The sequence below is a fragment of the Trypanosoma cruzi genome, genomic scaffold (genome assembly GCF_000209065.1).
Source record: "Trypanosoma cruzi strain CL Brener 1047053517147 genomic scaffold, whole genome shotgun sequence".
NCBI lineage: Eukaryota > Euglenozoa > Kinetoplastea > Trypanosomatida > Trypanosomatidae > Trypanosoma > Trypanosoma cruzi.
This window is the reverse complement of record NW_001849487.1, coordinates 121285-145497: the sequence shown is the minus strand read 5'-3', so window position 1 is coordinate 145497 and position 24213 is coordinate 121285. Positions and strand designations below refer to the sequence as shown.

At 47.4% G+C, this 24213-nt stretch overlaps 10 protein-coding genes across 10 annotated transcripts, besides 36 other annotated features; all 10 read left to right on the top strand.

Moving 5' to 3' along the window:
- Nucleotides 1–2349: part of a sequence feature (areas not merged during assembly with more than two copies in the genome that could not be assigned to a particular haplotype) that runs on past the window's edge.
- Nucleotides 328–802: a mobile genetic element.
- Nucleotides 485–506: a sequence feature (AT_rich).
- Nucleotides 591–610: a microsatellite.
- Nucleotides 1399–1423: a microsatellite.
- Nucleotides 1606–2238, top strand: Tc00.1047053511625.100 (mucin TcMUCII, putative; the record flags this gene model as incomplete). The annotated part of the gene is made up of 1 exon (XM_808405.1): nt 1606–2238. One exon carries the CDS (start codon nt 1606–1608, stop codon nt 2236–2238), a length of 633 nt encoding a protein of 210 aa, XP_813498.1.
- Nucleotides 2023–2063: a microsatellite.
- Nucleotides 2350–2895: a sequence feature (heterozygous, Esmeraldo-like haplotype).
- Nucleotides 2508–2605: a microsatellite.
- Tc00.1047053511625.90 (mucin-associated surface protein (MASP), putative) lies at nt 2809–3810 on the top strand (the record flags this gene model as incomplete). The annotated part of the gene is made up of 1 exon (XM_808404.1): nt 2809–3810. The coding sequence occupies one exon, from the start codon at nt 2809–2811 to the stop codon at nt 3808–3810; it is 1002 nt and encodes a 333-aa protein (XP_813497.1).
- Nucleotides 2896–3508: a sequence feature (areas merged during assembly that could not be assigned to a particular haplotype. This can correspond to areas where the two haplotypes were merged or to regions with more than two copies in the genome that were merged during assembly.).
- Nucleotides 3509–3952: a sequence feature (heterozygous, Esmeraldo-like haplotype).
- Nucleotides 3953–6057: a sequence feature (haploid, Esmeraldo-like haplotype).
- Nucleotides 4344–4367: a microsatellite.
- Nucleotides 5535–5585: a microsatellite.
- Nucleotides 5906–5940: a microsatellite.
- Nucleotides 6054–6291: a mobile genetic element.
- Nucleotides 6054–7546: a mobile genetic element.
- Nucleotides 6058–12176: a sequence feature (areas not merged during assembly with more than two copies in the genome that could not be assigned to a particular haplotype).
- Nucleotides 6165–6186: a sequence feature (AT_rich).
- Nucleotides 7550–12306: a mobile genetic element.
- Nucleotides 12177–13855: a sequence feature (haploid, Esmeraldo-like haplotype).
- Nucleotides 12899–12946: a sequence feature (AT_rich).
- Nucleotides 12998–13022: a sequence feature (AT_rich).
- Tc00.1047053511625.74 (hypothetical protein, conserved) lies at nt 13156–14712 on the top strand (the record flags this gene model as incomplete). Its single annotated transcript, XM_808409.1, has 1 exon — nt 13156–14712. The coding sequence occupies one exon, from the start codon at nt 13156–13158 to the stop codon at nt 14710–14712; it is 1557 nt and encodes a 518-aa protein (XP_813502.1).
- Nucleotides 13856–24213: a sequence feature (heterozygous, Esmeraldo-like haplotype).
- Nucleotides 14773–14818: a sequence feature (AT_rich).
- Nucleotides 14861–14899: a microsatellite.
- Nucleotides 14913–14935: a microsatellite.
- On the top strand, nt 14951–15478 carry Tc00.1047053511625.60 (hypothetical protein, conserved; the record flags this gene model as incomplete). The annotated part of the gene is made up of 1 exon (XM_808403.1): nt 14951–15478. One exon carries the CDS (start codon nt 14951–14953, stop codon nt 15476–15478), a length of 528 nt encoding a protein of 175 aa, XP_813496.1.
- Nucleotides 15532–15594: a sequence feature (T-rich).
- Tc00.1047053511625.50 (GTP-binding protein, putative) lies at nt 15698–16882 on the top strand (the record flags this gene model as incomplete). Its single annotated transcript, XM_808402.1, has 1 exon — nt 15698–16882. The coding sequence occupies one exon, from the start codon at nt 15698–15700 to the stop codon at nt 16880–16882; it is 1185 nt and encodes a 394-aa protein (XP_813495.1).
- Nucleotides 16900–16922: a microsatellite.
- Nucleotides 16945–16983: a microsatellite.
- Nucleotides 17054–17081: a microsatellite.
- Nucleotides 17157–18158, top strand: Tc00.1047053511625.40 (protein phosphatase 2C, putative; the record flags this gene model as incomplete). Its single annotated transcript, XM_808401.1, has 1 exon — nt 17157–18158. The coding sequence occupies one exon, from the start codon at nt 17157–17159 to the stop codon at nt 18156–18158; it is 1002 nt and encodes a 333-aa protein (XP_813494.1).
- Nucleotides 18454–18484: a microsatellite.
- On the top strand, nt 18602–19318 carry Tc00.1047053511625.30 (hypothetical protein, conserved; the record flags this gene model as incomplete). Its single annotated transcript, XM_808400.1, has 1 exon — nt 18602–19318. One exon carries the CDS (start codon nt 18602–18604, stop codon nt 19316–19318), a length of 717 nt encoding a protein of 238 aa, XP_813493.1.
- Nucleotides 19663–19688: a sequence feature (AT_rich).
- On the top strand, nt 19844–20371 carry Tc00.1047053511625.20 (hypothetical protein, conserved; the record flags this gene model as incomplete). The annotated part of the gene is made up of 1 exon (XM_808399.1): nt 19844–20371. The coding sequence occupies one exon, from the start codon at nt 19844–19846 to the stop codon at nt 20369–20371; it is 528 nt and encodes a 175-aa protein (XP_813492.1).
- Nucleotides 20520–20552: a microsatellite.
- Nucleotides 20780–20805: a microsatellite.
- Nucleotides 20827–20859: a sequence feature (AT_rich).
- Nucleotides 20860–20883: a microsatellite.
- On the top strand, nt 20904–23066 carry Tc00.1047053511625.10 (transcription initiation protein, putative; the record flags this gene model as incomplete). The annotated part of the gene is made up of 1 exon (XM_808398.1): nt 20904–23066. The coding sequence occupies one exon, from the start codon at nt 20904–20906 to the stop codon at nt 23064–23066; it is 2163 nt and encodes a 720-aa protein (XP_813491.1).
- On the top strand, nt 23489–24213 carry Tc00.1047053511625.4 (hypothetical protein, conserved; the record flags this gene model as incomplete). Its single annotated transcript, XM_808410.1, has 1 exon — nt 23489–24213. A coding segment is annotated over one exon (725 nt), but the record flags the coding sequence as incomplete, so codon positions are not given.

Sequence of the window (24213 nt, the reverse complement as noted above, 5' to 3'; positions counted from 1 at the left end):
GAGTGTGTTTCACTTCACCCGCCTCGTATTTGTGAGGGACACTGCGCATCGACCCTCCCCAACAGTCCCATCACCTTCACTTTCCCCGCCGACCGCTGCCATCTGCTGACGGTACAGTTGTTTGGCTCCGCCAATAATGCGCTCGTGAAACTTCCTCTCCGCACGCTGCAGGATTATTGCCGTGGAGGAGTTGATGGCATATGGTGCGGGTGTGGCGTCGACAGAGTCATCCACGCTTTTTCTTAGAAACATGACTCTGAGTCGTGTCAGTCATGCCGTGTTTCCTTTTTCTTGCTGGGAGTCTTGTGGGTGTGTTTGACCCCTTTTAGGAGCCTGTGTAGAGAATGATCGCGGGAGAGCTGGCGGCCCTAATGAATGTATATATATATATACCCTGATAGAACGAATATACACTTCTTTAGGACACTTTTCTACCGTATGAGTTTTGGGAAGGCCACGACTTTAGGGAGCCTACAGCGGCCGGATAATTTTTTATTTTTATTTTTGCCATCGCACGCACCCCCTTTTGGTTCCCACCACGCGGCGGGGTCTTGTGGCTGGAGGACCCCAAAGTCTGCCACTTCGTAAGCAATAAATAAATAAATAAATATCCCATCGGAATAGAGTGAACGGGCCACAATTTATGCTAACGTATGGTATAATATATATACACTTGCTAGGTGTTAAACTTTGGGAAGGTGGTGAATCCACTCTTATTCCGTTGATCCCTCACTTATTTCTATCTTGTTTGGTTTCTATTATTGGGAAACTCAGGATTCGGCCAGCGGCCCGGAAGATTATTCTTTATTGCAGCACTGTAACAAAGGGAAGCAGGAACAACACAAACCGAATTATTGGCTGCACCAACACAAGCAAACTTCACAAGAGGAAAGAAAAAAATAATTGTACACCCTGCAGGAATCCCCAACACACGACCCAGGCATGAAGTTTCACCCTCCGCAAAACAAAACAACGCATTCAGACATCTGCCAACATCCAAACAGAAACACAAATAAATGGTTGCTTGCCTTATTCCATTCCTTGCGCTTATTTTCACGTATGCGGCTGCTGCTGCGGTGGTGGCTACGCTTGCATGAAGTGGTGTGCGCTGAGTATGAACGAAGGCCGATGGCAAATGAATCGTTTTTGTGATGAATATTGGCTGCACTTCCCGTGGACCAACAATCCACGTGTTGTGTGCGGGGATCTCCTCTTTTTCATTGTTACTTTGCTTTCGTGTTGCTGTGTGCGCTGCACCTCCTCTTTTGTGTGCGTACCCTCCGTGAGGGGTGCAGACACGACGGACCGCTCTTGCCGTATGTGCATGCGGTGGAGCCTTGTGTGCCGCTCCTGTTTGCTTCTCCCTCCTCCATCTGTGTGTTGGTGCTGCGGCAGGGCTGTGTGTGTGTGTGTGTGTGTGTGTTGCCGTGGATTGGAGTGTGTGTCGTGCGTGGTGTGCGGCGTACGGTGCATGCCTGGCTGCTGCCCTCCCCTCGTGTGTGTTTGCCCTCTGTGTGTGTCTGCCGCACCTCTCGTCTCCCCTGTTGCTCTCCATGTCTTTCACTGTGCAGATCAGCTCCACACCACTGAACGACCACACTCACGATGATGATGACGTGCCGTCTGCTGTGCGCCCTGTTGGTGCTTGCCCTGTGCTGCTGCCCGTCCGTGTGCGTGACAGCTCAAGACCCCAATTCACCGTCATCTTCTCCGGAGGTAAAAGGTGTGGCCGGGGCGGAAGGGGGAGTAGGCACGGGAGGGTCAATATTTACGCCAGGTACCTCAGGGGCACAAAATCAGGATGATGAATCGAGGGAAGGATCAGGTGTGGGCCATACATCAGAGTCATCAATTGAGAGGTCCACGCGGTTAGATCGACATGATGCAACCGTCACGGACAAAACGCCACATACATCGAATTCTGCGGACAGTACGGGACCGGGACCGGGTGCACCACTGGTAACAGTTGAGAGGCCCGCTGCGTCAGAGGCACCCAGTAATTCCGAACACAAGCCAAATGCCACGACCACGACGACAACCACGACGACCACGACGACGACGACCACTGCGCCAGAGGCACCAAGTAGCACGGCCATGAATACGGAGACGCCTACTACGACCACCACCCGCGCATCGTCACGTCTTCGCGAAATCGACGGCAGCCTCGGCAGCTCTGCGTGGGTGTGTGCCCCGTTGGTGCTCGCCGTGTCCGCGCTGGCGTACACCGCTCTGGGCTGAAGAGGTGTATGCGGGCTGTACGTGCCAGCACCCAACCGCGGGGATTTGTGCGCGTGTGTTGTTGTCCGATGTACTAAAATAAGAGGAAATAATGATACTGTTTTGCTTCACTTGCTTCTGCTGCCGTGCTGTGTGCTCCGCGTTGTTCCCCACATTCGCCAGTTAGCACGTATCCAGACGCCCTTGTATACACGACACGCATGTGGCTTTTTGCGTGGACGTCCATTTGTAGATGGATGTATGCGCACTGGAGCCATTCGGTGCAGCTTTTTTTTTGTGTGTTTACTTTTTTGACTTTATTGCTGTTTGTTTACTTGTGTTTCTGTTTTGAATTTTTTGTGTGTTTTCTTGCTTTTTTCTTTATTCGGGGCGCTGTGCGTCTTTTTTTCCCTTCCACTGGTTTTATCTACCTCATGGAGTGTGTGAGCTGCCGCTGCGGGGTTGATGCCATTTATGGCTGTGCGTTGGCTGTGTGTGTTGCAGCGGCCGTCTCTTTTTCTCCATTTGCTTTCGCTCTGCGTTGACGGGGAGTTAGTTTGTGCAGAAGGCTACACGCAAGTGACAGGAGAGATGGCGATGATGATGACTGGCCGTGTGCTGCTGGTGTGTGCCCTCTGCGTGCTGTGGTGCGGTGCCGGCGGGGTTTATGCGAGGGACATCGACAACAACGCAGTGGGTGATTGCATGACCTCGGGAGTGTTGGGTACGAATTGTTCCCGTGTGCCTAGTGGGTGTGATAAAACTGCGCCGAAGCTGCCTTTTTGGTCAGCATTGCCCATCACTGTCTTACAGGCTGATGCTCCTGAGGGAAAAGAACTTGCATCGCAAGGGGGTAATTTAAATTCAAGTGAATCTTCGGGTACCGGCGCTCCTGAGAAAGCTTCTGAAAACCCCGATGGAATTCCGGGGACCGATGACAGCTCTAGTGGTGGCAGCTTTGGTGGTGCTGGTGGAAACGTGGCAAGGCAGGAGGCGGAGGGCACGGACAACACTCCCAGCAGCCCACCGGTCACACCAGTCACACCACAAGCGAAAGAAACAAAGGCAAAGGAAGTATTATCATCGTCATTACCACCACCAGCAGGAGGAAGTGCACCAGAACCTAACGGCACCCATAATTTACCAGGTACCAATGCAGGAAACTCAGCGTCAGAAAACGAGCCGGGGTCCAACTCACTGGAACGGCCTTCAGAGGATGGTGAGGCAGGGCAACAAGATAAGGAGGCAGACACACAGGGAACACAAGAAACGGAAGGAACACAAGGAACAGCAGCATCACCCATCTCCACAAGTGGCAGTAGTGGTGCCCAGATTGAGGCGGATGCGGATGATGACGACTCTCAACGGCCTAACCCCGAAGGACCTCAGAACGACGGAACCGAAGCTGGTGATACCCACGGTCCATCTGCAGTCAGCGATGCAGCACCACAAGCAGCAAAAGCAATCGCCGCTCAAACAAATGGTACGGTGACCCCTGGCGACAGTGACAGCAGCACCGCGGTCTCCCACACCACCTCCCCTCTCCTTCTTCTTGTTGCGTGTGCGGCTGCTGCTGCGGTGGTGGCCGCGTGAGAGTGAGTGAGAGAGAGCCATGCACCGCCCGCACACACACTTGTCCTTCACTCACTCTTTCTGTGTGTGTCCCCTTGCATGGACTCTCGCCCTCACCTCATCCCACGAAGCACACACATAATGTGCCCATTGTATATATGCATGCACACCCATGCAGGCCCGTTGGTGCTCTCTTTTGCACGACACGCACCGCTGCCGTCCTGCCTGGCTGCATGGGCGGAGCACCGTAACTGTTTTTGTTTTGTTTTTATTGCATTGAGTGGGCGACCTCTCTCTCTCTCTCTCCCTGTGTGTGTGTTTTGCTTTACGGGAGCAATGAGAGTGTGTGCGCTGGTCGTCCCACGCTTCGGCTTTTTTTTGTTTTTCATTGTTTTGTGGTTGAGAGCACCCATTCCGCGGGCTGCGTGTGTGTGTTTGTGTGTGATGATATGAGTAATTTGCGTGTGTGCTATCTGCCTCTCTCTGCCGTTGCTTTCTTCTGACTCTCTTGTGGCGCACAGCTGCTCTGCATCTATAGGCGCTGGCAAACAAATACACACACACACACCCACACACACGGCTCTGACTGTGGCGGCCCTCGCCAAAGTTGCCGTGCCGCTGATGGCGTGTGAATGCGGCCGCGAGGAGACGGCGGAGTACTGCCACAACTGCAGTCCGTGCGGCCGCCACACCGCGAGTCCTGACCGGAGCGGCAGCTTCGTGTAAGTGGCCGCCCTCTCACCGGAGGACACGTGTGCTGCGCGTGTGTCCGTGCGGCAGGGACGTCTCGCCACCAACCCGCCACTTTCCGTTGGTGCTGGTTTCATTTCGCGATAAGATAGGGACGGCGTAGCAAATTTTTTGCGCCGAGTAAAATGAAAACGATGCTTTAGCGGTCTACTGTTGTTTTGCTCCAAATGATTGCGGGGAAATAAAATTCAAGTTACATGAAAGAAGCCTAAGAGGAATTTAGGGAACTCTCTTGCAATTGTAAAGGCTTTGGCCGACAAATAAAATGATATTACTCTGCATTTTTCTTTTCTATTTTTAAACTGTTGTGCCATCACCATTTGGGAGTTGTTTCACTGTGTGAATGACTTCTGATTGTACTTTCCGGCGTCTTGGCTTTGTCTCTCTCTTCAAATAGACGACCCCTTGATTGTCATGAAAACACACGCTGACGGAAATTGACAGGCCCACGACACAGAGGGCAATGAGTCACATTTGTTGCGCATGCATCGCATAAGTAATAATGTCCACATGGAACGAGCACCGTTTCCTTGGGAGAAAGGCACACCACGCACCTCTCATGCTCATCCGTCCGTTTATCATCGTCACCATTTTCTCATCCATTGACCCAATCGCTGTTGAACTCTTGTCGCATGGCCTTTTGTGATGGTGAGCTGACGCCTTCTTCACCAAAACACAGCGGAAATGAAGCCTTCCGATGAAAACAACTGGCTCAGCTTCTTGGTGGTATCACAAAGTGAGGATGAGACCAGATGCCATGCTGCTATTTCCGGCATGTGACAACGTCCGGTGGCATCAACGTATTTGTGGTTGCTCGCTATCCTGCAGCCTCGTTCCGCACTGAGGAGAAACAGCAGCGGAGGCTCAATGGGGTACAAGTGCGTTAGCCATATCTGCAAAGGGGCAGGACGTAACGATGTGGTTGCGCCTGCTCACGGCTGTCTTGTGGCGGTGGGAGGGTTAAAGACATCTTGTCGCTGTTGCTTCTCTTTTTTTAATAATAATAATAATAATAATAATAATAATAATAATAATAGTAATAGTAAGAGACTCACTGTAGATGCAAAGTTTTTTCCTGTTGTGTCGCTCCCCACGTGATGTCACGACAGCCGAAGTAGAGAGTGCCGCACAAATTCCCGAAGTCATGAAGGATGCGGCCCAGAACTGCAGGTTCACAATTTTCGGGGGAAACAGCTTAAAGAAAAGAGGGCGAATAATATTTTCTTTCATGTTATTTTTCATTGCGTGCGTTCTTCCTTCCCCTAAAAGGGCTGAAAGGAAAGCCCATCAGGGAATTGAGAATAAGCCATGAAGTGATAAGAAGGTTGTGGGGGAATTCATCGCACCCCTCCATCCCACTTGTACCATATATATATATATATATGCATGTACATACGTGTAGAGAGAGGGAGAGGGGAGTTTTGTATTCGGATTACAAATGGGAAATGGCAAATTAAATGAAAAGGAAGGCACTGTGGCTTTCCTTCTATGGAGAAAGAGATTTCATCACCCAGAATAATCTCGTTGACCGCTGGCCGGATCCTGAAATAATCTATGGAAACCAAACAATATAGAGAAAAAGGGGGTAACGCAGAGGAAGTTAATTGCCTCAATGTTTTCTTCCGATAATATATATATATATATATTCTATTGACCGCTCGCGTGGCCTTTTGAACTCATTTAGGATATGAAATATTTATCACTTACGAAGTGGCAGACTTTGGGGTCCGCCAGCCACAACACCCCCGCCGCTGCCCTTCGCAACTTCCACCCCTTCGCCAAATCCTGAAGTGTAAAAACACACGACCGCGTAATATGCCGTCTGCGCGGTTATCTGCAGACCGTACGTAGACAAAGGATGCCTGTATTCCGCGAGAGTCCAAAAACTCATATATCCGTCGCAGCTCCCACGCTATGGCGTTTGATTTTGAGCTGCCTTTATTCGCCGCTCCTTGCAGCGAAGTGCTGTCTACCCAAACGTCCACGGTGCATGGCAAGATGGCGGAAAAGACCGACACGGCAAAGCGTGCCGCGCGTGCCTCGGCCTGCATGATAAGAAAAGGCTTCCTCTTCCATTTCCCTCCGGCAATTTTAACGTCGCCTGAGTCTGGAATAAAAACGGTTCCTCATCCATGGAGCGATGCATCCGTGATGATGGCGGCCGATGCCTTTTCCGTGGGCTTGATGATTCGCTTGCGATTATATTCTCGCTGATGTGTCGTAGTCTCTCGCCCAAACCAACCGCTGCCGGCGGAAGGTTCGCCGGGGATGTCTCCTGCACAATCCCCCGGTTAATTGCGGATAATCGTCGTCGCACTGCCTTGATAAAAAAGTAGTAGTCGCATAATTGCGTGCCCAAAATGACCGCCGCGTACAAGAAGCGGGACGCCATACCTCCATTTCCGCGATGGTTAAAGAATTGGGCGCCGACATGGCGCGTACAGACCGGACAAACTTCTCACTCAGAGATACCGTCTGGAGTATGATCAAACTGCACCCACAGAAAGGTGTAATGCGTAGCGCCCGATTCGCGTTCCTCCCTATCGTGGCGTGACAGCCGTCCGCATTACGAAGCACCTGGGCTTCCCACAATGTCGCATCGCTTTTCGACCCTGCAATGCGTATATTACCGATCCATACGTCGATACGGAGCAATGGAGGTGCGGCCCAAAGGAAGTGAACCACCGTCGTCACCCCGGCAACTGCTAATAATAATCTGGAGAGTTTCTGGGCTGGCCTTGTATCCCATCGGGAGCCGTGTCAGCTCCACCAGCGTGCCGTCCTCCACGCGGCATCAAAAGAGATGCCGAGTCTCCCGTGGTAAAGAAAAATGAAAAAAGGATGCCTTTAAACCCAGGCAGGAAGCGGCCTCAGCCATCACAGGCAGCAAATAATGGAAACTGTGCAAAAGAGGAGCATTCGCCCCTTAAGAGTCGTCTCTGTTCTTGTCGCGTGGCCACGCGATCCATCGTCGTCGTAAACCGGTGGTTTTTCCTCAACAAAAAAATACTTTTTTTTTTTTGTTTTCCACTCTTACCGGCGCGTCTGGCTATACAATGCCATCTGAGTGCCGAAGAGGTGGTCGAGCAGCGACAAAAGTTTTCTGCTGTGAAGCAACTGCCATTGAGAGAACTTTCCGAGGCGAAGGTCTTGTTCAATGCCCAGCCGTTGGCGCACAGCCAAGGTGCCTGGACTTTCTAGAAGCAGATGGTGCAAGGTTTCCTGCGGGCCAATTGGCGTGCTTGTGGAAGCTGGCTGATCCTGCGGCAGCAGAGATCGCCTCCTGGCACTGCTGTTTAGATGTCGAGTGGCGTCTGGGTTGTGTGCCCAGCGACTTCTGTGCTGCGCGGTGCTTCTACGTGTGGGGAAAACCATGTCACAGAAATCGCATTTGAGCTCGGGAAGCGGTGGAGGATGTTCCGGATGGAATGACCGACAGTGACTGACGAGATTCGAGAATCCCGTCAACATAGAATCACAGTACGGACATTTCTCCTTCCGACGGCGTGTGATGGTTCTTCCCTTACTGGAGAGACGTCTTCATCCCTTGCCAACGGGGGAACAGCGTCTGTCTCCGGTACAGTTGGATCGTTGTTAGAGCGCATATATGCAGACTGTTCTGGTGAGATGTTGCAGAAACGGCATTGGTTCGTGCAATGTCTCACAGCCCAGTATAGTCGGCCCCAGAGCTCAGATTCGCCGCACCTTGCCCTAGCGAGGCGAACCAGTTCTTGACGGTGAAGAACTTCCTGAGTGATCAGGTCCTTACCGCTAAGATGTGATGGCCTTGTGCCGCAAAGCAAGTAGCGATGAGTGTCTTGACGAATCGTACTACGCCACTTGTTGGTGAGCTGGGTAGTAAAGCATGTCAGCAGATCCGTATGCCATAAAGGTGCAATTCCATGTTCCGTGTATTGTCCAGTTTCCATAGTCTGCGTCGCATACTCATCCGCAAGCTCGTTAGCATGTACTCCACAATGTCCGTAACAAAACTGCAGGTGCACGGACCAGCCAGCACACGTCAGTGTCAAGAGACGCTGCCAGATCTGATCCTCCGTCCAGTCTGTCTGGCTGAGCGGGCCCTTGTTTAGAGCCGCTAGAAGAGACTGACTGTCTGTAACCACAAGCAGGGTTTTATGCCTGTGTTGGATACGAGGGATAATCAGCTTTTCTAGGGCTAGAAGCAGCGCACGGGATTCCGTCCTGTAGCTGCATGGGCGTGCACCGCAGTTTATACTGGCCTTTTCTATTATCTCCGATGAATTGAGGGATGAAAGCAGGATTCCAACCCCGGCTGACTTGGGAACGTCGACACCGCCATCCGTCGCGAGTATCCACGAACGATGACTGTGCAGCGCTAGAGCCTCTTCGCTAACTCGTCGCTTTTCCCGTATCAGCCTTTTTTCGTCAGTTATTGAGTGATCTATCGGAAGTTCCACGCCAATGGTGACCCGGTGTGCGGAGGCCGCGAACCAGGGAGGAATGGAGCTGCGAAAGAACCGCTCTTCGCGTGGTGAGCTCTGGGTGGTGCCGTAGTCCTTTGTGTATGCGTCTACGAAGGCATATAGCTCATCCCGAGATAACGGCGAAATGCGGAAACCTGCGCGAGGCGGTGGCTCAGGCGGAGGTCTCCGCATCCAGTCCGTCTGACATGCGCGTGTGTTCTCAAATATGGAGAGCCGCGCGCGCAGGCAAAGGACATGGAGCGGCGGCATATTAGCCTCTAGAAGTGCGGATTCCGGGTCGACAGTGCTCGGAACTCCGCTGACAATGCGTGCCAGGGTTGCGTACGTCTTCTGCATCTCATTCTTCGCTGAATCCGCCGCTACTGCCCATATGAGCTCACTGCCATAGCGTAATTTGGAGGCACCGTATCCAATGACGAACGTGCGTAGGTCATGTGGAGATGGTCCCGCCTCTTTATGCGCAATGCAGCGTAGCTGCGATATCCGCTGCGAAGTGGCAGCGCATTGCTTGGTGGCCGCCACATTTAGCGTCAGTCGTGGATCGAGATCCATGCCAAGAAGCTTCGTGGTTCGCGATGCCCCCATGGTCATGACTGGGATTTCACGTCCAGCCACTACCAGCGGCCACTTTCCTTCACGATCATAATCTGATTCCGTATGCGTGGGGAGTGTGAACCAAGCGGCTTCACACTTTGACGGGTTAATGGCCAGGCCATTTTCTTGACTCCACACATGCAGCTTTTTAAAGAACCGTGTTGGCAGTGGGAATGGCGTCTTCCCGGGACTGCCCCTTAACAATAATAGAGAGGTCGTCCGCATACATGTCTGCTGTGACACCCGCAAAGCTGTTCAGCAGATTGAGAAGTGGGTGTACGTAAAGGGAGAACAAATATGGTCCCAGTACGGACCCCTGAGGAACTCCTCGCAGCATGGGACGCCGATCACTGTTTCTGTTACCAACTCGTGTCTTCGCGTAGCGACCACATAGAAAGTTTCTAAGCCACCTTCTACAACTCACCCCCGGAATATTAGTTAGCAAGCGAATGAGGACTCGATGATCTATGGAGTCAAAAGCCTTGCTGAAATCAACCAACACCAGCAGAGTCCAATGGGGCCTTTAGTGGAGTTGATTACCAATACCGCTCTTCTTGGGAAGGTTCACTTGAAAATAATGATTTCTATTATGCTCCACTTCGTGTATCAGGTGTGCCAGCTGCATCGTCGTGGTACGCATACTACGATATGCATACTGGTGGGTGTGTGGCGTCCACACCCAAAGCAATCTCTTCAGTACCATTTTCTCAGCAACCTTACTCACAATGGAAGTAAGGCTGATGGGTCGATATGACTCAAGCAGTTCCAGCAACTTACCGGGTTTTAAGAGTGGGACGATGGTAGCGCGTCTCCACTCAGCCGGGATCGTGCCGATCGTCCAGCTGTGGTTAATGCAACGAAGAAGGAATCGATAGACACTTTGACGAAATATGTCGTAGTGCCTCACTGTAGACTTCATCCGGTCCGGGGGCCTTGCCATACGGCGTATTACGTATCGCAGCAAGCAGTTCCGTACGATTAAAAGGTGCATCAAGAGGGGAGTGAAGATGAGCAACTAAACCAGATGTGGTGGCAGCTTCGTTTTTATCCTGTGGCTCTGAACTAGATGAGAATGAAGAAACTGAAGTAGATGTAGCGGCAGACTCGTAGTTGTTCTGCTGCCCAAAAAGAGAAGAAGAAACAATGCCCAAAGATGGGTTCTGTCTTTTGATGCCTTTGGAAAACCTTACTGCCTTGTGAGAGGGGTGAAGTGGAAAAAAGATGCGATTGAGAGCATTCACTGCCCTCCTTGCTGTTTTGTAAGTGTGTTGACCATCTCCCAACAACAATGATGTAGGAGATGGAAGTGATGCCTTTTTTCGTCCGGAAATGTATTTCCATGCGAGTGGTTCGCCTGGATTTAGCTTGCTGATGCGACGTAGATACGTGTTGCGCAGGCGCTCTCGGAGTAGGAGGAGGAATTGACTTGTCCGTTGCATTTCAGCCTCACGGTCGGGCGTCGGTAACTGTAGATAGCGGGCCTTGCTGTCGGTAGCAATCCGCTCTGCCTCCATGAGAGTGTCGTCCCAAAGCCTGGGACCATCCTTGCGCATGCCGCGGGAGCAATTGCGTCGATACGAAGTTATAAGCGCTCTCGTGAAAGCTTTAATGCCGGTGGACTGCTTTTTATATTCATATGCCGGAAGTTGTGCGTCGAAGTCCTTGATGAATAAATCCCATTTACACTTCCCCCAACTGTAGAATGTCTTAGGTGCCGAAGGGGGTGCCGAAGGTATGGTATCCTTAAATGCCTGATGCAGCGTGAATGTTAGCATATAATGATCACTAAGCGGCGACACAGAAGCTGACCAATCTGACACAGTCAAATGCTTTGACCATGTCAGATCGATACAGGATCGTTCTCTTGTGCCACGAGCATACGTGATCTCACCAGGGGTGTTAACCAAGGTGAGTCCCGCATCCGTGCACAGTTCTAAAAATTCTGCGGCAACCTCGCTTGGAGAAGACTCCAAGAATGGCTCCCACTGTGGGTGATGCATGTTGAAATCCCCGCACAGCAGGAGCGGCGACGAGGCTGGAAGGCAGTTTACTAACCGCCTGAAGGATTGCGTTACTTGCGGTGGTGGTCTCATATAGGCACTCGCTACGATAAGATCACGGTTCTGGTCCAGAGCAACCTGGACCACCACCACTTCAAGGCTGGTGTCATGCTGGGGGATGGTGAGGGGTATACGCTTGGAGCGGAGAGTTTTCCGCACCAGCACCGCCACACCGCCTCCCTTGCCGATGCGCGACTGTGCATAGAGCACATAATCTCCAGTGTGCATGCTGGCGATCTGCTCCGACGACTTCCAGGTCTCCTGGATGGCTATTATGTCTGCTCCTTGCGCCATTAATGTTGCGAGTTTTGACGGCGTGAGGCAAGAAACGTTCATCTGGAGTACTGCTATGGGGCCTGGGTTCTGCTCAATGTCTCCGCTTCGCAGTAGCTTTTGTCGTTGCGCGTCACATACGGCACGCAAACAGTATGTATAGCGCTGATAAGCGCCGATGGAATTCAGCAGCGGATGGAAATACCGCTCCGCGGGCAGCCATGTACATGGCTCCATCTGGTGCCCTTCCGACCCGTTTGAGCGGCGTCTACTGCCTCTCCGCGTGCAGCGGATGGGCAGCAGGCGCTTAGCTTCCTCTCTAGCAAAGAGTACTAGACCCTGGCACCACGTTGGGGTGGCCGGCTGAGCCAGGCCCCTCCGGCCATCATTCGCCTAGTCGTGGATAATGGCGTTTCGGATCCCGACCATGTGCGAGATCGCGGGGGCCATCGCGACGTTTATCGTGGGGCGCTGGGGGGAAAAGCCGGGCGCCTGCCCTTCGCGAAGCACGACGGCCACCCGCCGCAACCGCTTTTTTCTTCTCGGGCTCGCAGCGTGTCAGCGCGTTTTTTCGCCTCGCTGCCGGCGGCTCTTCCGCTTGTCTTCGTGATGCGCGGGTCCCTTTGCCGCTTGCGGCGCTCAAAGAAGCTGCCCCGCCGCGGCCGCACGCGTTTGCGCCAGGACGGTTGCGCTTTCGGGGGCGCGACCGCTTTCCGAAGATGTTGACTGGTTTGGTGGCGGCGCTTGGCGGGCAAGGGGTCAGAAGCAACCTTCCGGGGCGGTGCCGTATTGAGCAGGGTTTCCTCTTTGTTGCGCAGCGTTTTCGCTGTTGGAATTTTTTGTTGTTTGTTCGCGGGTTTTGAGACTTTTCCGTGTCATTTTTCATTTTGAGCACTATATTCTTGTATGTTTATTATTATTATTTTGCTCTGTTATGTGAGAGTTCTCTTTGTTGTTTCGTGATTGTTTTTTTTTTTTTTTAATAAAATTGATTTTTAATTTTTTAAAAATTTTCTGCTTTTTAATAATGTCATTGTAGTTTTTTTTTGGGGATTTTTATGCGTGATTTTATTTATTTATATATTTTTTTGTAGGAGTGGTGAAGGGAAAATGATTGTATATGGAGTATCCGAATATTTTTGCGTCTGCTATTTTTTTGGCACTTTTTTCTGCGAGGATAGGAAAAAAGGAAACAGAAAGGGAAATGTTTGTTTTGGGGTATAATGGACTGTGATGCATTGATATCACTGATTGAACAATGCTATGAGAGGATGTGCCGAAAAAAAAGAGCCTTGTGTTGGAATCTTTCAGGAGCTTTGTGTAACAGTCCGGCAGAAGTGATTTGCTTGATAAAAAACTTAGGACTGAGCACAAAGTCACAAATAAAAAGGGGGCTGCGAGTTGCCACTGTTGCTCTTCTAGTTACTGGGACAATAAAGGGTTCTCACCTTGGTGATTCATCGGATATTTTGGGCTCTTTGTTAGCATGCAGGGTTTTTTTAAAACTGAGAAAATTTTCCGAAGAAGAGAGGCATCATTTTCTTCTTCAGAGAAATATATTACATGCCTTGGCGGAGATAAAGCAATGGATTAGAGGTTTTTTTAATTGCGAAAATCTCCTTCAGACGAAGATTCCTTTGGAAAAAAGGAGCATTTTGCAACTCATAGAGTTGATGTTAAAGAGAAATAGGTCATTCAGTGAAAGATGTTGTTTGGATTTGGCGCATCTTTTGGTAAAGACGGCCGTTCAACAGAAAAGACTTCTTTTTATCCCGAAGATTACACACGGTGATATGGTTTATGGTGGTCATGCTTCTTCCGAGTTTTTTGATAATATAACAGTTTTTGACCATGCGGTTTTGCTGCCGATTTCCTTGTCCCTTGAAGCACGGCTCCTATTGCTTGACGCTCATGCCCGAAAGGGAAAGTTTGTACTTTTTTCATGCTCACTTCTCATAGAGGACGGTGAATTGGAGGCATTTGTGAAATTGCTACGGTCTTTGCAAATTTGTTTTCTTGCATCACAACGGGTAATTGGATCGGGTTTAAAAAAGGTTTTATTTGAATTAGATGTAGTGCCCCTAGAGCGTCTATCATTAAATCACAGTGGTGACGTTCAATTGGTAACAGGTGCTACGCCATTTCACAGCTTGTGTGAGTTTATCTTATGGACGAAATCGGTGGAGTGTGAGACAGAAAACGTTTTTGATCATATTGGAGAAGTTAGTAGGATTGTTAATTTGAACGATGAACGCATTTGGATTTATGGAAAAGGGAATATTGCAACTGTATTTGTTCCCATCCCGAATCCCTTTGCTCTCAGCGCAATTATAAGAAGTTGTGAAGAGGCTTTTCGTATCGCCTTTATTGTTTTGCGTGGATTTTCTGCGTATCAGGATTCTTTTGGTGCATATGAAGCTTTTTTTGCAGAGTATTTACATTATCGGTATCTGATTCATCCTGAGAAAAACATATATCTTCGAGATCTTGTCCATGTTATACGGTTTACATTGCTTTCTTACGCCTCAAGTTCAGGGGTTTCACCGGACACTTTTTCACAGATGAACTGCTTTGACGTGAGTAAAAATACAACGGGAGCCTTTTTTTTTGACTTTTCTCGTTGTAAAATTGAGCTAGAGGGGAGAGACACGGGAAACCACATCAATTATGCTGCCCAATTGGAACAATGGGGGCGTGAACCACTTTGGAGGTTTGCGGAATTAATATGGACTGCAATCCATAATGCGTCATTGTTGTTTTGTGTAAAAGAATCGATCTAAAGTGTAAAGGTGCCAAATTGTTTTTCTTACACCTTTAACTTTTTTCCAGGGGAAAAGGAGAAATAATAATAATGAAAATTATAAATAAGGAAATAATTAAAAAAATCATAAAGAAGAAAATAAGAAAATTTTGTTTTGAGTGAACACGTTTTTTTTTTTTTTTTTTATCTTCTTTTTCTTTTTTTTTCTATTTGGATTTCTTATTATTATTATTATTATTATTGTATACATTAGGGATATGAGGGAGCGAGTCAAGAATGATTGGGGGGAAATGGTCCTTCCAGGCGTTTACATGCTTAGAGGCTCCACTACCTCTAGTCGAGGAAGAACATTCGACCTTGATGCAAGTAAGCTCCAGCTTGAACTGATTCTTAATGAAATAGAGGTTATGGAAAGACACGTGAAAAAATTGAAGGAGAGCAACAGCGAGATCAAAGAATATTTAAAGAATCATGGTGATTCGATAATGGAGAGCACGAATACAATTTCAACTTCTGGTGCTGTAGCTGCAGTAATTGATACAGAGGACATCAACGACGTTTTGGCGGAGGCCCTTGTAGAAAATGAGACAATTATTTCCCGTAAGGAAATGGAATTGAATGAATTGAAGCAGCTTATACAAAGCAATCGTTGTGCCTGTAGCTACCACTCAATTAAGGAGAATAATGAGGGTCATTCAGTTCCTGATGACACCAGCAGAAATAGTGTGGCAACTGAAGTGCAAGGGGTCATAGATGAAATGTCGAATACCCACTTTTCACTTTGAATTATTATCAGTATTACCTCAGTTTTTCATTCTTAATTACTATTAAGCATCATTAAAAAAATAAGTAAAATAAACAACAACAACAACAAAAAATAATAATAATAAAAATAGAAATATGAGACTAAGATGAAATAATCTTATATGCCTACTTTTATATTTTTTGTCGTTTATCATCTTATAGTAGAAAACAAAGGAAACTTTTTGTTTTAAAGGAATACCATGCCTCCCAAGAAGAAGGATGAGAAGTCACAACCGCCCCGCACGATTTTGCTGGGCCGACCTGGAAGTAACTTGAAGGTTGGGATTGTTGGGCTTCCTAATGTTGGCAAGTCCACATTTTTCAACGTTCTATCTAAAAAAGGTGTTCCCGCGGAAAATCGGCCATTTTGCACCATTGATCCCAACACCGCGGATATTAACATTCCTGACGATCGATTTGAAAAATTGGTGAAAATCAATAAACCTGCATCTATTGTACCTACACAAGTTCACATTCGGGATATTGCAGGGTTGGTGCGTGGAGCCAGCAACGGTGAAGGGCTTGGCAACGCTTTCTTATCTCACATTAATGAATGTGATGGAATTATCCACATGATTCGTGTCTTTGAGGAAGTTGAGATTACACACGTGGAAGGTGATTTGGATCCTATCCGTGACCTAGAGATTATTTTCTCAGAGTTGGTTATGAAGGACTTACAAGTGGTCAATGGGTTAATTGACAAGATAACACCCATAGTTAATCGGGGGATCGACAAAAGCAAGAAATTTGATTTAGAGGTTCTTATGAAACTGAAAGAACACCTAGAAAATGGTGAACAGATTCGGTGTTGCCAATGGAACGGTAAGGAAATTGATTTTCTCAACACACTACAGCTTTTAACAGCGAAACCAGCTATTTTTTTGGCCAACATGTCAGAAAAGGACTTTATTCGACAAAGGGGCAAATGGCTTGTTAAGCTCAAAGAGTGGATAGATCAGCACACTGGCGAACCACTTATCCCGGTTTCAGCAGAGATGGAAGCCAAATTTCTCAATATGTCTCCAGAGGAAACAGAGGAATACTGTACAGCGAATAAAACAAAGTCCCAGGTGCACAAGATTGTCACCACCGCTTATCATGCTATTAATTTGATTCACTACTTTACTGCGGGATCGGACGAGGTGAAGTGCTGGACAATTCAGCGTGGCACCAAGGCTCCTCAAGCAGCTGGTAAAATTCACAGTGACATGGAAAAGGGATTTATTTGTGCTGAAGTAATTCATTGGGAGGACTATGACAAGCTTGAAAATGAGGCTGCATGCCGTGAAGCTGGTAAACAACACCAAGAAGGACGTAATTATGAAGTTCAGGACGGTGATATTATCTTTTTCAAATTTAACGCCGCTAAAGGAGGTAAGAAGTAGTTTTATTTATCTGAATCAATAATAATAATAATAATAATAAAGTAACGGGAAGGGGGACCTCCAAAAAAAAAAAAAAAAAAAAAAAAAAAAAAAAAAAAAAAGACTACCTCATCCGACTCACTGTTGAGTGGAGTAGATGTAGAAAAGAGATTTCAAAGAAGCCCATATACTAAAAAAAAAAAAAAAAAAAAAAAGAAAATTACCGTTTTTCTCGAAGGAAAACCTTTTTTTTTTATTGAATGAGCTTCTTTGCCTACTTCAATATTCCTTTTTAATGATTTTTTTTTGGTCTCGAGGGTGGCAAAGTAAATTAGTACTAATGAAGCCTTTAGCATCATTTCGTGGGAATACCCAAACAATGTTGTACACCCCTGTTCAGGATAAGTATTCCATCTTGATGGAGGATGACAAACTTCGGGTTGGTGCTAGCAGTATGCAGGGATGGCGAAGCACCATGGAAGATGCCCACACTATTCATCTTTCTTTACCAGGGTTGCCATCTCACATGGCTTCTGAAGACGGTGCGATAGCGGCAGTATTTGATGGACACTGCGGGAGTAAAACTTCTCAAACTTCTGCTATACGTATCCTGGAATGGATTACATCCATGGAAGCATTTGGTGAGGGAAATATGGAAAAAGCTATTCATGATGGATTTATCGCTGGTGATTTGGCGATGCAGAGGAGTTCGCCAAATGAAATGAGCGGATGTACAGGTAACTGTGTGTTAATAGTTGAGAACCATCTTTACTGCGGTAATGTTGGTGATTCCCGTGCAGTTTTATGTCGAGATGGAACTGCTATTCCGCTGAGTGAAGATCATAAGCCGAATTTACCGAGAGAAAGGGAGCGCGTCTTGAGGGCAGGGGGATATATTCACAATGGTCGTGTCAATGGCGTTTTGTCCCTAAGTCGTGCCTTTGGTGACTTTGCTTTTAAAGACAGTGATTTACCTCCTGAGGCACAGGCGGTGACAGCGATTCCAGATGTGGTTCATCTGGAGCTGACCCCACAAGATGAGTTTGTCATCATTGCGTGCGATGGTGTGTGGGATATGTTGACGAATGAGAAAGCTGTTGAGATTGTTCGGAGTGAAGTGGCAGATCACAGTGACCTTTCATTAGCATGTGAGCGGCTTATGGATGCTTGTTTGTCGAAGGTATCGACAGGCGCTGGAACCGATAACATGACCGTTATCATCCTGCAGTTTAAAAGTTTTTTTTTGAAGAAGGTAGAAAGTAGGTTTGGTGCGATTTCTTGTAATACGGCAGAGTGAAGCTTGGTGTTTTTTTTTTGCATTCTCTCCTTGCTTTTTTGCAGACTCTGATGGTGCCATGGCTTTTCTTATTTGTAAGCAAAAAAAAAAAAAAAACAGAGACTATATCTGTGTGAGTTAGGGGGTTGCTATTTCGACTATCAAGAGGATCGTTTCTCGCGTTTCTGACACGGAAAAGAACAACCAAAAACAAAAACAAAACAAAAAAAGAGGAGGGGTAGAAAGTGTGAAATCTTTTCTCCAATTGCTCGAATAACAAAAGGAAGGAGTATCGGTTGCATTTTTTTGTTCTTGATATTTTATTTTATTTTATTTTATTTTTTTTTTGCACACCATTCTTGTGCCCGGAGGGAGATTAGGTAAAAAGTGGAAGGTCATAGGTTGGTGTGCTACCCGCTTCCATCGCACTAGTCACAATAATTTTCAAGTGCAGAAGTGGTAAAATGATATCTGAGAGTGACTGGCGCGTGGTAGGTACTTACCGTTGGCGGTCCTTATATCCGGGGTATACAAATTCAGAGGAACAATGTCTTTATGAAGATGCAATGCACCTAGAAAACATCTCTATTCTTCTCTACGACACCAAGCAGGAAGATGGAGTAATATTGGCCCCTCGGTACGTCGCTAGAAAGGTTTCAGCGCCACAGGCTTCATGTCAAAAAGTGAAGGTGCTTTCTGGTTGTGCTCAGCCGCGGGATAGTACACCTGCGATGCCCCTAGAATCCAGCCTCAACTGTGGAACAGCTCCTGCCGCCTCTAGCTCTCCCTCCCATTCGAAAAAGTTTTTTCTGGTGGTAGGGACAACACTTCCACAGCCCCCACATACCGTCTTTGTGTTGTTTCTTGCTCTATTATTAGCCGATATAGCGGTGACGGCCACTGGCGTGACGACCACGCCTACAAGTCCATTGATGTCTGCCGTTTGTTGCCTTGCGGCACTTGGCCCGGATGTTGTTTCTATTGGCCTAATACTGAGGCGGGAACGCAATTCCACTTTTGCGGCAATCCATGTAGTATTGTGGCCTTGCCTTATTTTTCTTTTTCTCTTTCCTTTTATTTCAATGGTATTTATAATACATTTCATATTGTCTGCAATTTTGTTGCTTTTTCTTGTGCGCTTTCGTGTGAGCTCGCACACCACATTTTTTACCTTTCAGTAAACGATACGACTGATACATGCGATGCGTGACAAATTGCCCTTGGGAACAGAGACACATGTACAAAATCAGGGACACGAACGAAATAAGAGGGTTTACTTGCAAAATGAAGGAAAATAAAAGAATGCGAAGTAAAAACAACAGCAACGACAAACGGTAGAATGTGTACATGTAAACTTGAATGAGCTATCGATGGAAGAAAAGCATGAAACAACTTAAGAGGCGGAAAATTTAAATCTGCTGTCGAAGATATTTTTTTTCTGAAATTTTGTTTCTTTTCTAACAGGCATGCACGTGCATTTTTTTTTTCCATTTATCGTTTACTTTTTTTATTGGATATGCCTCTCTTTTTAAATTTTAAATTTTTATTTTTCAACATAAAGACACAACCTTTTCTTTTGCTTTTTTTTTTTTTCTTGTGTTTCTGAATTTTAATGCAGCCATTAATCTAGACATCGGCGTAACAGTCCATTAAGAAGCGTACTTTTTTTTTGTTCGTTAGGGCGAGACTGAAAAGTATTCTTGGCCATGCAGAAAGAAAATGATAGGATGCGAAAGAAAAAAGATGAAGCTCGTGAGGAGGAGGAAATCAGCATTTTTCACTGTGATGACGGCAGTGTGTATGAAGGGAGGGTGACTCGTCGTGAGATTCCTGTTGAATTACCTCTCGGTATGCCGACACCCGCTCCTGCTTCCACTCTGCGTGGGCAGCCGCCTCCGGAGGTGATGCCCCAAATTGTTCCAATTCAACATGGGAAAGGGATTTTTAAGGACGCGGGTGGCACAATATACGACGGTAACTGGATTGAAGGCGCTATGTGCGGGGAGGGTGTCCTGCAGTTTCCTAGTGGGGCCACATACACCGGCGGTATGCGCGCCAATGAATTTTGTGGGACAGGTACTTACAATTGGCCCGATGGTTCTCGCTACGAAGGGCAGTGGGAAAATAATAGGATGCATGGATTTGGAGTTTACGTTGATGCTCAGGGGGGACGTTGGGCGGGGAAGTTTTATCGAGGATGTGGAGTTGGTTTATTGGGTGAAATTCACCTGTGAAATGTCCACTGGCTGCAGGTAAAATGCCCTTTGGGAAAGTGGATGGAGAAGACCAGAGGGCTTGCTGACTCCGGTGTTTGTCAGGGAGGAATTGCCTGGTATGTGGAGACTGGCAGCAGCAAAAGGATGTACACTAGAGACTCCTTATTATATATATATATATATATATATATATATATATTTTTTTCCTTTGTCCTGCCGTCCTTTTTGTAAAGCATATGCAAACGCTAAAGGAGGGAAAAAAAGCAGACAAAAAAAAACAAGAAAGAATACACAAGCCTGTTGGGTGTTGGATCTGAAGAAACAAGAATGACTGAAAGATGTGGGGAGAGAAAAAGAAAGGAGGAGGCAGTGGTGCTGCTGGCGGTGGTGGCGATACGTCATGACGAAAATGTGCATCTTATAGAGTTTTTTTTTTTTTTTTTTTGTCTTTTCCCAAAAAAACTTTATTCTTCAAAAAAAAAAAAAAAAAAGAAATAATAATAATAATATATATAAATATATATATATATTTGTGGAAGTTATTGTAGACATGGCGGAAGAATTAAATGTAAGTGAGCTTGCAGACCTTCTTGGGGATGATGAACTGCTTGACGTGACGTCGCCGCTCGTCGCAGCACTGCCGCGGAGTGCCACTTCTGCAGAGTTGGACGGCAAGGATGTTGGAAGCAAAAAAAAACACAAGCGGAAGGGCAAGCGGTTACGTCACGAAAAAAACCACCCTAAATCGTCTGAAATTGAAGAGAATAATGAAAGTGAAGACGATAATAATGAAACACCGAGGAAACGTTCCAAATACGTCATTGATGCAGCAGAAAGCGGTGATTCGGAATCTGAGGGTGACGACTTTATTGTGGGAAGTGACGAGGAGGATGAGGATGGCGATTACGTTGGAGGGATTCCGACATACGAGCCGCGTAAAACTCATATCTTTCGCGAGGGAGAGGAGAACATGACCAGTGAGGAGCTTGCACGCGCTATTGAAGAGCGTCACCGTGCCAGCAAGAAGGAGGGAGGAAAGACGGAAGCATTGTTATTGGCTGGTCTTGGCAAGGGGAACATGTCTTCATTACGGTACACATCTCATCTTTTGCCACAGGACACGGACCCGAGAGTGTTTGCCGTGAATTGTCGACCGCGAATGGCTCGTCTGCTTGTAGCTCGGATTGTAAATAAGTGCTACGCGTATCGGATTGGGAGGAACTACGAAAAGCGGAAGGTTGACCTGGGCATCATCTCCGTCTTTTGCCTGGATCACGTAAAGGAGTACATCTACATTGAGGCACACCGCAAAGTTTTTGTTGAGAACGCATTGAACGGTTTGGATGGGCTATTCCGCTACAAAATTACTCTTGTAAATCCATCTGAATTAATGCAGATGATGGAGCGACGGCCCTCTCCTGAGAAGTTACGTGTTGGTTCTTTTGTTCGGCTGCGACAGCGACAGTACCGCCTTGATCTGGCCCAGGTGGTTGAGGTTCACCCCATCAGTAATCAAGTGACTGTGAAAGTTGTACCGCGTGAGGATTTTGTCGGTAAACCATTTAAAAAAATTGAAATACGCCTGCCGCCAAGATTTTTTGTTCCAACTCTTGCAGCGTATGTGCAGGAGCGGGGCGATTTCTACCGCTGGGGAGATTTGACTTTTGACAAGGAGGGTTATCTTTTAAAGACTGTCTCTTCCCGCATGGTTATCAGCGGCACAAAAATGGAAAATCCAACCGTGGAGGAGATCGCCCTCTTTTTTAACAACGATCGAGAACGCGTGCGTGAGGCTGTTGCACGGTTTGCCTCGGTCGGTCATCAAGGAGCGGATTTGCGCATTGGTAATACTGTGCGGGTGGTGTCGGGACAGCTGCGAGAGACTGTGGGCACCATTGAAAACATATTTTTAGATACCAATACGGTTTCCCTCTCGTGCCCTGTCCCTGGGAGGAAGGAACCAATAAAAGTTCGTGTTGAGCTTGCGGCCTGCGTGAAACACTTTGCTTTAGGCACGCATGTTATAGTTAGCAGTGGAGAACGGGCCGGGGAAAGTGGCACGGTGGTGAAGTCATCCGGGGATGTTCTGTACATTTTTTCTGATAGGGCCACCGCTTCCCGTGAGTTGACGGTGTGTGCCAGCGACTGCCACCAGAGCAACTTGATTGGCTCCTTTGGGCACACATCTGGCTCGTGGAGGCTGTTTGATTTAGTGATGTTGGCCGACACCTCCTCAGTGGGCTGTATTGTTCGTATTAACCGTAATGATATTTGCGTCTTAACGGATCGCAGTGAGACACGTTACTTGTCTCCCATGCAAATCAAAGCTGCAGTCGCAAGTCCACGCCAAACCACGGATAGACTAAACAACATTGTCACTCGCGGAGCGGAGGTGATCATTCAAACTAGCCCCAACACGCCTTACCACTTGGTTGGGCAAACAGGGCGTGTGGAACAGCTATTCGGCTCAACACTTTTTGTTCGCGTGCGTAGTGTGAAAGAAAATGCGGGGCTGGTGGTTCTTGATGCACGTTCGGTTTTGTTAATTGGTGGACGCACTAGTACGAAACACATCCAACAGCCCAAACAACTTCCCGCGGTGCAGCTGAACCCACATAATGCCACGAAGGGTGATGTTTCTGTTCCACATCCGCGTCTTACATCTGAGGATTGGGCGACGAACTCCGAGTGGTATGAAATGGATACAAGTTGAAATGAATGGATCATTACACGGGAATTGGGTAAGAGGCCCCGTTTTCTTGCAGAAGGGGGAAATGGGAGGATACCGTGTAGGAGAGAGGAAAGAAAAGGAGACGACGACGAAGAAGTAGGCAAAAAATTTTAAAATGAAAAGTTGACCGTAATTTGCCCCATTACCTCCCTATTTTAATTAAATTGTTAGACAGCCTTCTTGAAATTGATGGGGGGTGGGGGTGGGGGGAATGCGGAGGTTATCCGTCTCGTTATACCGCAACATTTTTCCCTCGTTACCTTCTTTCACTCTTTGTTAGGCCAACGACGGAGTGCGTGTTTATTTTTTTTCTTTTCCTATTTCCCATTTATTATTGTATATATATATATGTATATATTCTAACAGAGGCTATTGGATAAAGCAGATAAATTGTGTGTCATTGGATGGCCGCTGGGATGGTTTTTCGTGGTGCTTCACGAGTCGGCACTGCTGTCTCTGCACAGCGCCCTACAAAAGCCGCAATCGTTTTTCCTTTTGCTAGTTGTGGCATGTTGGCCGGTCCAATATGCATACAGGGACGATTATTTTATCGTTCTTTCCCACTTCGACTGGAGTTCAATCCATCGAGGAATCTGTATAGCATGGAGCACGCGTTTGAGGAGCCTACATTTCGTTTTATATGTGAGGGGGAGGATATCGATTATAGAGAAGAGGTTCGGGCAGCTTTGCTTGAAGTGCTTGCCAAAAAACCGTCCAATTTTGTTGGTCGGACAGAAGAAACATGGATGCAGGAGAATTCGCCTCAACGTAGCGTGCAACTCCTCCGAGCTGTGGCCAAAAAGCAATTGCTTTCGTTTGCACAAGTGAAATCAACTCCCCGGTTGTTTTCTGCGTTCTTTGATGTGCTAGCATCATGTAGCACTTCATTGGCATTAATTGCTGCTGACCATTTCACATTTGCGGCGATGATTGCGAAGCATGGGACGAAGGAGATGCAGGAGGCAATATTAGATGATGTGGACACCTGTCGTGTCATTGGCACAATTGCCCACCGGGAACTTATAGCGGAAGGTGTCCCGTTGAATTCGGAGGCGCGGTACGACAAGGACGAGAAGTGTTTTGTGTTGAGAGGGGCGGGGAAGTTTGCCGTCGTGGGAGCAGGATGCGC